This window comes from Artemia franciscana, chromosome 21, assembly GCF_032884065.1.
Source record: "Artemia franciscana chromosome 21, ASM3288406v1, whole genome shotgun sequence".
In the NCBI taxonomy this organism is placed as follows: domain Eukaryota; kingdom Metazoa; phylum Arthropoda; class Branchiopoda; order Anostraca; family Artemiidae; genus Artemia; species Artemia franciscana.
Genome location: NC_088883.1, coordinates 26,147,768 through 26,160,240, shown reverse-complemented (window position 1 = coordinate 26,160,240; position 12,473 = coordinate 26,147,768). Strand labels below are relative to the sequence as shown.

The window sequence follows — 12,473 nt, the reverse complement described above, 5'->3', positions numbered from 1 at the left end:
TGATTTGAGAAGGCTTCAAAATACAATAATCACGTCAGTGTAAAAACTATGTATTTTTCTGTGGTACTGTTCTATTATATAATACACACTCGAGAAGTGAAGTTTGGTTAATGCGAATTGTTAATGAAATGAAACAAAATGTGGTGAAAATACAATTTTTTAGTCACAGAATAATGAAAACTACCGCAAAGAATTATGAAAGGGGACCACCTAGAGCGCGTTACCTAAACTACCCTAACCTAGCCTATCCAAAATAACAACTAAATATTTAATTTAAAAAAAGCTATAATATGGTTCCACAACAAGCCGAAAGTTATTGTCTGGTATAGACAGCGGGAAAAACCGGGTATTCGCAATAAAAGTTCTCGAATGTGCATTATATATTAGAAAATTACCTTTTTGGTTTTTAACTAATTATATATCTTTAATTTAAACTTTCAGATTCACATCTTTGACACTCGCAACTGAGAAGGTGCAGCTGAAACTTTTTGATCAGCTGACCGACCCAAAAGTCTATGACAAGAGACAACTTCCAGCCAGCGATGGGCCGATTCGTGTTGGACTTGCAGTTACCGTTACTGTGCTTCATAACCTGCAATACTATAGCCAGGTTAGTTCATTAAAGTTCAAAAATAATATTAATAATTCTGTGTCACATAAAATATTGAAATGGAATCCTTGAAAATTAAGGTTTTACGAAAGAGAAATTCGTAAATTGGCACGATTGTCCTACAAAATAAAGTCGAAGAATTGTTCACTAATACACCAAAAAATTGGTATTTCGAGGTTAAAGGAGGCTTCAGTAGCTTAACTTCAGCCTACCCGAGCCCCCTATTGTTACTGCCAATAATCTAACTAAATTCCTCGCTTCCACTGTTCAGAGCCTTCCAGTACTGTCTGACCAATTACCAACAGGAGCCTATCCCCATCTTTTCCAGCTGTTTTTTTTTTGTCAAAATATAAAATTGTATTTTGTAGCAAAAACCAAACAGACATTGGTTATTTTGGATCTCAATAGTCTTATTGAAAATGCAAGCATAATTAGTATAATAATTTTTAATCTCAGTTTTAAATTCAATTTAGCTTACGATTAGTTTCTTCAAGATTTCCATTTCAAAATGGTTACTATTCCCCTCATTTTCTTTGCAGTTACAGTAAACCTAAAATGATTCGCTTTTCTTCGTAGAATACCACTCCCCTTTAGTAAACTACCGACTAACCTAAACTACAGATTCTTCTTGTTACTGATGAGATAGTTGTTCCCTGACTTTTCAAACAGTTCGTGGTAATGAACTATAAACAAGAGCTAAGAGCTTATATGGCACTTGTGACGAGGTCGGAAGAGCCAACAGCCAAGAGCTCATATGGTATGAGCTCTAGCAGAATTCTAAGAATCAATAGATTAGTTTAAAAGGAAAATCAGAGGCTTAATGCCAGTCGAGATTTAAAATAAGAGCTCTGAGACACGCGGTCCTTCTAAATATCAAAATTCATTAAGATCCGATCAATCACTCGTAAGTTAAAAATACCTCCTTTTTTCTAATTTTTTCCTCTCCCTTCAGCCCCCCAGATGGTCGAATCGGGGAAAACGACTTTATCAAATCGATTTGTGTAGATCCCTGACATGCCTACCAATTGTCATCGTCCTAGCACGTCCAGAAGCATCTAACTCGCCAAAGCACTGACCCCACCCTAAATTCCCCAAATAGAGCGTATCCAGTCCGGTTACGTCAATCATGTATCTACGACATTTACTTATTCTAACCACAAAGTTTCATCTCGATCTCTCCACTTTAAGTGTTTTCCAAGATTTCTAGTTTCCCCATCCAACTCCCCCAATGTCACCAGATCTGGTCGGGACTTAAAATAAGAGCTCTGAAACATGAGCTCCTTCTAAATATCAAATTTCATTAAGATCTGGTCACCCGATCTTAAGTTAAAAGTACCTCAATGTTTCTAATTTTTCCGAATTAACGTCCCCTCCAACTCCCTCAAAGACAGTGGATTCAGTCCGGTTATGTCAATCACGTGTCTAGGACTTGTGCATATTCTTCCCACCAAGTTTCATCCTGATCTCTTCACTCTAAGCGTTTTCCAAGATTTCTGGTTCCCCCCAACTTCCCCCAATGCCACTGGGTCCGGTTGGAATTAAAAATAAGAGATCTGAGTTACGAAGTCCATCTAAATATAAAATTTCATTAAGATCCGATCACTTCTTCGTAAGTTAAAAATAACTCATTTTTTCTAATTTTTCAGAATCAACCCTCCCTCAACTCCCCCAAAGAGAGTGGATCCGTTTCGGTTATGTCAATCACATATCTAGGACTTGTACTTTTTTTCCATCAAGTTTCATCCCGATCCCTCCACTCTAAGCGTTTTCCAAGATTTTAGGTTCCCCCTCCAACTCCCCCAATGTCACCGGATTCAGTCACAATTGAAAATGTGAGCTCTGAGACACAATATCCTTCTAAATATAAAATTTCATTAAGATCCGATCACCCGTTCGTAAGTTAAAAATACTTTATTTTTTTCTAATTTCTCCGAATTAACCGTCCCCCCACGCTTCCCCGCCCCCAGATGGTTCGAAGCTGATTTTAAATATTAAGTTTTATCAAGTTTAGACCTACCCATCGAAAGTCAAAAGGCTGAAAAAATTTGCCCTTTTTTCAAAAAAAGGGAGGAAACATCCTCTAAATGTTTCTTGTTTTTTTTTCCCCAGGGGTGATCGTATCCACCCAGTGGTCCTAGATTGTCATTTGAGGGCTAATTTGAACAGAAATTAAAGTTATTGCGCCCTTTTTCAGTGACTAAAAATTGGAGGGCAACTAGGCCCCCTCTCGCACTCATTTTTTCGCAAAGTTAAAGGATCAAAATTTTGAGATAGCCATTTTGTTTGACATGGTGGAAATATTTAATAACTATGCCTTTGAAGACGACTTAATCCCCCACAGCTCCCAGGGGAAGGGCTGCAAGTTATGAACTTTGCCCATTGTTTACATATAGTATTGGTTATTGGAAGTATACAGACATTTTAAGGGGGGATTTTTCCTGGTGGGGGAGGATCAGGGAGAAAGGGTTACGTGTGGGTTATTTCCATGGAGGAACTTATCATGGAGGGGCACTGGATTTTCGAGCTTTTTTTTACAAAAACAATGAGAAATTAAATAAATAACAATTCAAGTTAAATAGGGGAACAATAGAAAATGAATTAAAAAAAACAACAAGTTTTTCCAAATGAAAGTAAGGAGCAATATTAAAAATTAAAACAAACTTAAATTATTACGTATGTGAGGGGGCTCGCCCCCTTGTCAATATCTCGCTCTTTACGCTAAATTATTTTAGTAACTCCAAAAGAGCTATTTATTCTACTTAAAAGGCTTTTGGGATTCAGGGGGCATTCTTAAAAAATTGGAACAAAATTCAAACTTTAGCGCAAAGAGTGAGGTATTGACGAGGGTGAGCCCCCTCATATTATGTATATGAGAGAGTTTCTTTCCCTCGTCAGTACCTCGCTCTTTACGCTAAAATTAGATTTTTATTAAAAAATGGCTGATATAAACAATAGTTTGTTCGTGTTATTTTTCGGCCAATTTTAGCATTTAATTTTATCTTAAGCATTTTCTTAATTATGATTTTTATGTGATAGTAAACCAAAGATATTGTATGTTTTCGGCTTATGGTTGTTATTAAATGTAAAAAAAAAACGTTAAAAATGTAAAAAAATGTAAAAAAAAGTTTTTTCCAATTGAAAATAAGAAACAGCATTAAAACTTAAAACGAACAGAAATTGTTACGAGCGGTTTGCCCTCTTCTCAGTACCTCATTCTTTATGCTCATGTTTGACTTTTTGTTCCAATTATTTAAGAATGACTCCTGACACTCAAGGACAGTTTATTTAGAATAATAAGCTTTTTTACAAATTCGCACACATTTTAGCGTAAAGAGCGAAACATTGAGGAGGGGCCAATTCCCTTGTATACGTAATAACACCCAAAACAAAAATTTGAGAAAATTGTAGTTCAAACTGTTCGTGGTAACGAACTGTAAGTAAGGAGCGGCTCAATAGCAACCGAAACTCTAAGAAACGGTTTAAAAAAAGTATTTTGATGCCAATAGATGTGTTAAAAGAATCAGATTTTTATGCTGATTTCAAATAAATAAATCTCATTAAGTTTAGTCATACCCATCAAAGGTTACGAGCCTGACATTTTTTTCTTGATTTATGAAAAAAGAGGAAACACACCCAAAAACTCAAGTGATCTTAATTAAAATCTCACCATCAGATTCAGCGTATCAGGGAATACTACTGTAAAGGTCTCAAGCTCCCATCTGCAAAAATGTGGAATTTTGTATTTTGCCAAAAGAAAGATCACGGATGCGTGTTTATATGTTTTTTTCCCCAGGGGTGATTGTATCAACCCACTGGTCCTAGATTGTCACGATAGGGCTCATTTGAACGGAAATTAAAAGTTTTAGTGCCCTTTTTCAGTGACCAAAATTGGAGGGCAACTAGGCCCCCTCTCACGCTCATTTTTTCCCAAAGTCAAAGAATCAGAATTTTGAGATATTCATTTTGTTCAACATGGTTGAAATATCTAATAACTATGTCTTTGAAGACGACTTAATCTTCCACAGTTCTCGGGGGAAGGGCTGCAAGTTATTAACTTTACCCATTGTTTACATATACTATTGGTCATTGGGAAGTATACAGACATTTTCAGGGGAATTTTCCTAGTGGGGGGAGGGGTAGGATTTTTTAAGGGGGAGAGGGTTACGTGGGAGGATATTTCCATGGAGGAATTTTTCATGGGGGAGAGAATTCCCATGACGAGGCACTGGGTTTCCCAGGATTATTTAAAAAACTATTAGAAATTGAATTAAACAGAAAACAAGTTTTTTTCAACTGAAAGTAAGGAGCAACATTAAAAATTAGAACATACAGAAATTATTACGTATATGAGGGTGTTCTCCCCCTCGTCAATATATCGCTCTTTACGCTAAAGTATTTTTAGTAACTCCAAAAGAGCTATTTATTCTAATTAAACGGCTTTTGGGATTCAGGGGGGGCATTCTTAAAGAATTGGCACAAAATTCGAACTTTAGCGCAAAGGGTGAGGTATTGACGAGGGATCAAACCTTCTCATATTATGTATATGGGATAGTTTGTTCCCCTCGTCGGTATCTCGCTCTTCAGGCTAAAATTAGAATTTTATGAAATAATGGCCGCTATAAACAATAATTTGTTTTTGTTATTTTTCGGCCAATCTTTGCATTTAATGTTATCTTAAGTATTTTCTTGATTATGATATTTATGTGATAATAAACCATAAAAATTTTATGTTTTCGGCTTATGGTTGTTATTAAATATAAAAAAAAACAAGTTTTTTTTCAACTGAAAATAAGGAACAACATTAAAGCTTAAAACGAACAGAAATGATTCTGTATATGAAAAAGCTGTCTTCTCCTCAATGCCTCGCTCTTTACACTAAAGTTTGCCTCTTTCTCACAGCTCTATTTTTCAAAACAATAAAAAACTCTAGCCTGTAGAGTGAGGCGTTGAGGAGGGAACAGCCCCTTTCATATATGGAATAAGTTCTCTTTGTTTTAAGTTTTAATGTCGCTCCTCACTTTCAGTAGAAGAGACTCGTTTTTTATATTATTTAATCAATTGCAAGAGATCAACCTTTAAAGGTCATAATTGGGGTATAAAATTCAGGTCACCCTTTTCTTTGACCTAGTCTCCGGACATGAACAGCATCAAGAAAACCCGTAAAAAACAAGACGACCAAATGCGGATCTTGGGACCTATTTTCGATTGAATCTCTTGGCATTCATCACATTGAATAAGTTTGGAAAAGGAGAAGACAGAACCTTCATGGACCTTTTTTCAAATTTAATTGTATTTAACACACCAAGATTAAGAAGAAGGAGTGCTATCTCGTCTCTACAGGATCTGCTCCAGTGGAGAAGGGATGCAACCCAGATGATAAAATTAGGTTTTTCATACCTAATTTTGATGTTCTTAAAAGTCTCAGCTTCTCTTATAATTACCTCGAACAGATTTTACTAGTATATGAAGGCGACTGGCCCCTCCTCGATACCTCGCTCTTTATGCTTCCGATTCCGAAGGCCGTTTAAATAGAACAATAAGAATGTTTTTTCCTAAAGTACTTCAGAACTTTAGCGTAAAGAGCAAGGTGTTGAGGAGCGGCAGAGGCACGATTTGCTATGGGGAAGAGGGACAACTACCCCCTTCATACCCAGGTCTCTCCCCCTGACCTCAGTTTTCCCCCACCCTCCACTCAGTTGAAATTTAGTTTCTTCAATAAAACTTGTCAAAACTAAGATAACCTTAGATAATTCAAGTATCCAGAGAAATAGGTCAGTTTTCTTTAGTGTATCTTTGCCTTTATGGTAATATATGGATCATTTTCAGTTCCCACTATCATTTTCACTTGGTTTGGGAAAATTGGCCCTAATTTGCCCCCCCCCCCAGGATTTTGACGAAATTACGACACTGGATGAGACAGCCCTCCCCCCATATACGTAATAATTTATGTTTGCTTTAAGTTTTAGTGCTGTTCTTTACTTTCAATTAAAAAAAAAAAAAACTTGTTTTATTATTTAGTTTGTAAATGAACTTCCGACGAACGCAATCGTTATCATTTTAACGATTAATCTGCAGAAAACTTTGCTACACTTGTTTTTTCACCTAAAATTAAGGAGCATCATTAAAACTCAAAACGTACAGAAACTATTCTGTGCATGAGGGGTTTCTTCCCTTTCCTCAACCCTCAATCTGTACTCTAAAGTCTCAAGGTTTTTCAAAATAATTTCCATTAAAATACCATAACCATTGTGTTTTAGCAGTCTTTCTTTAAAAAAAAGTGACAACAAGTCAAACTATAGCGCAAAGAGCAAGTTTTAAAAAAGATTCAGCCCCCAAATATACGGATTAGTTTCTGTTCGTTCCAAATTTTAATGTTGCTCCTTACTTTCAGTAGAAAAAAAAAATAATTTCTGACTGTTTTTCGATCAAGCCTGAAAATACCCTTCTCCCCCTCCCCGTATAAAATTTTCTCTGGAAAATTTTCCCCGAAAACTTTACTCCCCCTAGAAAATTCTCCTCATGGAAAATTCCTTCCCCCCCCCCTCAAACAAAAATCTGTATATTTCCCAATGAAAGATACTATGCGTGAATACTGCCTAACTTCCATCCCTTTCCCCAGTGACTGTAGAGGGTCTTGTCATCCCTAAAGGCATAGCTATTGAGCCTTTCAACTATGCTGAATCCAATGGCTGTTTCAAAATTTTGATTGAATGTCTTTGGGGTAAAAGGGGACATGGTAGGGCACTAAGACTTTCGACCTCCGTTAGAACGAGCTCTCTCTCAATGTTTTTGGGCCGTTGGTTTGATACGATCACCCTATGGAAAATTCGCAAAATTCCACATTTTGTTCATAGAGGCTTTAAGCCTCTAAATTAGGATTCTTCAATATACTGATTCTGATGGTTTGATTTTTATTAAGATCGCTTGACTTTTTGGGGGTGTTTAACCCCCCAACCCTTCCGCAAATCATACATTTTCTCAGGATCCAAGCTTTTGATGGGTAACGTTTAATTGGATTAATTTCATGTGTTTGCAAAAGGCAAAAATTTGAAATACTTTTGGCTTTCGAAGTCCAGTTTAGACTAACATTTTCCTATTTTTAGAATGTTTTACACGGGCAAATATTTTGCAATATATTGAAACTAATTCACAATCAAAACACAAATCAAAATTCCATTCAATTTTTTTTTTGCCCGAAGAAATTTTCAGTTTGACTGATAAGTTTCCAGAAAATTCCATCAACATAACCACAAAGGCTCATTATTTGAAGAAATTCTCAGTCCATGCATTACAATAGATTTTAAAGAATGGAACCTATCTTGGAAAACCCTTAGTATGGTGACACTTACCTCACCTTAATAAACTGATTCTCAGAAACAATATTATGTTAGCATTTGATAATTCAATATTAGCATAAAATGTATCAGTATCAAAATTAGCATAAAATTAGATATAGTACTGAACCTGATGCATTCTACTTACAGTAACATAAATAAAGAGACAGGATCTCAGGTTGAAATGCGGAATTTTCGCTAGGGTATTCCCCAGTGGCGTCATGTGGGGGGTGCTGCCAGGGGCTATAGCCTTACCCAGATTCTAGAAGGGGCTCCAAATCAGTTGTCTCAGCCTCTATTGATTTCAATTGAAATGTCTAAAAAAGTGTTCTCAACTAAAACAAATGCATTTTCAATGGAGCAGTACTTCGCAATAATCTATTGTGAGCTTCACTCCCAAACATATTAATTTATTATTCTTATTTTATACATTTCAACACATTTTTATCACCTTATTGCTACAGCCACGGTGACAATAACAACAAAGTCATTACAATAAAGCAACTGACGTAAGATCCGTAAGAAAATTGTACATGTAGGTTACGTGACTTCGGTGCAGTGATTCCTATATATATATATATATACTAGCTGTTGGGGTGGCGCTTCGCGCCACCCCAACACCTAGTTGGTGGGGGCGCTTCGCCCCCCCCCCCAAGCCCCCCCGCGCGCGTAAGTCGTTACGCGCCATAATAGTTACGCGCCATTGTAGTTGTGTCCCTATGTCCCACCTGTGAATATAGATAGATATATATATATATGGTTTTAACTACGTAAAACTTGCGAATATACAACATTCTTTGCTGTCCCATTGTCTTTGCATATAAATAGATTGTCAGGTTTACCGACTCTTGAACATGCAACATATAATGGTCCATGGGAAAACAATCTGTATTCAGATCTATACCTCATGATTCTAATGATTGCCCTTGAGCTTTGTTGATGGTGATTGCTAATCGACCATTCCCTGTCCCGGTGTCCCGGTCGTCATTTACATCCCCCTGTTTCCTCCGGTGTCCCCGTTGTAGTTGTGTCCCTGTGTCCCGGTCGTCATTTATATTCCCTGTGTCCCGGTCGTCATTTGTATCCCGGTGTCCCGGTCTGTATATACATTCGTTTTTTAGTTTTGTTTTTCTCCTTTATTTTTTTCCTTTTTTTTCTTTTTTAGCTTATTTAGATTTTTAGATTTTTTAGTTTTTTTATTAGTTTTTAGTTTTTTTTTCTTTTTAGTTTTTTTGTCCCGGTCGTCATTTATATCCCCCTGTTTCCCCCGGTGTCCCCGTTGTAGTTGTGTCCCTGTGTCCCGGTCGTCATTTATATTCCCTGTGTCCCGGTCGTCATTTGTATCCCGGTGTACCGGTCTGTATATACATTCGTTTTTTAGTTTTGTTTTTCTCCTTTATTTTTTTCCTTTTTTTTTCTTTTTTAGTTTATTTAGATTTTTTAGTTTTTTTATTAGTTTTTAGTTTTTTTTTCTTTTTAGTTTTTTTGTAGTTTTTACCTTCTTTTTAGTTTTGTTAATTTTTTTTTTACTTATGTCCTGGTCGTCATTTATACTCCCTATGTCCCGGTGCTTTGTTGATTGCTAATCGAACATTCCTTTTGTCCTGGTCGCTTTCTCTTTGAGTGTCGTCATTTATTTTTTTCTTTTTTAGTTCTTTTAGTTTTTACCTTTTTTAGTTTTTTTTAGTTTTTTAGATGAAAATTTTTTTTAGTTTTTTCCTTTTTTTCTTTTTAGTTTTTATTGGTTTTTACCTTTATGTTAGCTTATTTTTCAGTTTTTTCCTTTTTTTTTAGTTTTTTTTTATTTTTTATTTTTTTTAGTTTTTTACCTTTTTTTAGTTTTTTTAGTTTTTTTAGTTTTTTTAGTTTTTTAGCTTTTTTACTTTTTTTATTAGTTTTTAGTTTTTTTGTAGTTTTTGCCTTTTTTTAGTTTTTTCAGTTTTTTTTTTAGTTTTTTATTGGTTTTTACCTTTATTTTAGCTTATTTTTCAGTTTTTTTCCTTTTTTTTAGTTTTTTTTAGTTTTTAGTTTTTTTAGTTTTTTACCTTTTTTTAGTTTTTTTAGTTTTTTTAGTTTTTTAGCTTTTTTATTTTTTTTATTAGTTTTTAGTTTTTTTTGTAGTTTTTGCCTTTTTTTTAGTTTTTTTAGTTTTTTAGCTTTTTTATTAGTTTTTAGTTTTTTTTGTAGTTTTTGCCTTTTTTTAGTTTGACAACTTATTTTTATATATATAGATAGTTTTTTTTTTTTACTTATGTCCTGGTCGTCATTTATACTCCCTGTGTCCCGGTGCTTTGTTGATTGCTAATCGAACATTCCTTTTGTCCTGGTCGCTTTCTCTTTGAGTGTCGTCATTTATTAGTTTTTTCCTTTTTTTCTTTTTAGTTTTTTATTGGTTTTTACCTTTATTTTAGCTTATTTTTCAGTTTTTTCCTTTTTTTTAGTTTTTTTTTATTTTTTATTTTTTTTAGTTTTTTACCTTTTTTTAGTTTTTTTAGTTTTTTTAGTTTTTTAGCTTTTTTACTTTTTTTATTAGTTTTTAGTTTTTTTTTTGTAGTTTTTGCCTTTTTTTAGTTTTTTCAGTTTTTTTTTAGTTTTTTATTGGTTTTTACCTTTATAGTTTTTTTAGTTTTTTAGCTTTTTTATTTTTTTTATTAGTTTTTAGTTTTTTTTGTAGTTTTTGCCTTTTTTTAGTTTTTTCAGTTTTGACGTCACCTGATCCAGTTTTTTCAGGTGACGTCACCTGACCCATCCACACATCCACAGACAGACAACTTATTTTTATATAGATATATATATATAGATATATATATATATATGTATGTACAATTTCAGCGTTTCAATTCAGCGTTTTTCTCACAGTTACTTCGTTATGCAAGGATTTGTAGTAATTATATTGATTTTAAAAATAGATGTAAAATCTTAAGCCAAAAATTGATATCAAGAGGTTTTTCTGCAAATAAATTAACTTGGCAATTTAAAAAATTTAGTTTTCATTATAACGAACTTTTAAATAAATATCAAAAGAATTATCTAGAAATACTTAAAGAAATTTTTAACTAATTTCGGAGGTTCGAGAAATGTTGTCACAGCGCCATTTATTTTGAATTGTGTTTCTAATTGAGCGGATTTTCTAAAAAATTAGCCACATGGTAAAGATGAATTCTATAATTGTTTAGTTCATTCAGGTTTTTTGCATTGTGTTAATATTTCTGATTTGGTAAAATTTATAATATTTAGTTTACCTATTGTTGCTAAAGGGAGGGATATATTAACAGGATAAGCTTGTTTTTGGTTTTACTTGGTTGTTTTACATTTGCTGTTTTTTTTTTCATAGGCATGTATTTTGGGGGTGATACCTGACGCGGGGATGCCATGGATATTCTGTGGTAGCCACAACACTGTGCTGGGTAGAGAATTTAGAGTGGCGAAACCCTATATAGGCCAGTGTATTCTCCTGATGAGCCCTTATGTTGGGTGTTGCCTCTGAATTATTTGTCTATATTATTTTTTCTACTGTTTGGTAAATGACGACTTATACTTATTGACGACATGACTGCCTGTCCATGGATTATTCTTTATGGTTGATTGTGTGTGGCTATGCTGTTTGACCTATGTGATTTTATGGATGAGTAGGGTTAAGGCCTCATTCAAGTGCTGGTCTATATTAATCACTAATTTAGGAAAACACTAATTTGTGTGTTTGTGCTGTAGCATTGGTGATTTCTCTTTTCATTATATATATATATATATATATATATATATATATATATATATATATATATATATATATATATATATATATATATATATATACATATATATAAATATATATATATATATATATATATATATATATATATATATATATATATATATATATATATATATATATATTATGTGTTTTATATATCTTTGAGTCTGTATCTGATTTTTTTTTTTAATTTTGCTTCCTTGAATTGTTTTGAAATTTAGCTTCTTGAATTTTCAGAAAATCAAAGTGCCAATTTCAGACCAAATATTTTTATGATTTGGGAGGGATAAGAAAGATAAGAAAAATACATTATATGGAAAGTGTAATTCAAAGAATTGATAAAAATCTTCAAAACGGCACCTAATCTCACACACCAGAGATTAGAAAAAAATGAGAATATGAAAAAAGTACCTGATTTGTTAACAAAAGAGTTAAAAAGAAATTGTATCAACAATCAAAGACCAAATATTTCGACTTCACAAACGAAAGGCTTTATCGAAGGGGAGGGGCTGGTAGCTAGAGCCAACTTATAAGAAAAAATGTGTGAAAAACGTGAGAAAAAAAAAATAAAAGCTATACAAGAACAACCTGAGATTCAAAAGAAAAATCAGACCTATCAAATAGTGTCAGTTCAAAACAAATTAGGTGATTGCATTCAGAACTTCAGATGAATGGCATCTTTCTTCTTCATTCTTCAAGTGCTGTACTGTTTATTGCGAATAGCAATACACACTACCAACTGTTTGTTAATACTCCGAAGGCCACCGACGTAATTATT

At 33.8% G+C, this 12,473-nt stretch overlaps 1 protein-coding gene across 1 annotated transcript in view; it reads left to right on the top strand.

Annotated features, from left to right (window-relative positions):
- The window catches only part of LOC136040720 (pH-sensitive chloride channel 2-like), a 92,275-nt gene that overhangs the window by 3,335 nt on the left and 76,467 nt on the right, over positions 1 to 12,473 (top strand). Inside the window, exon 2 of the mRNA XM_065725025.1 lies at positions 442 to 610. Within this exon, the coding sequence (XP_065581097.1) occupies positions 442 to 610 (169 nt within the window). The remainder of the gene's footprint in view (positions 1 to 441; positions 611 to 12,473) is intronic.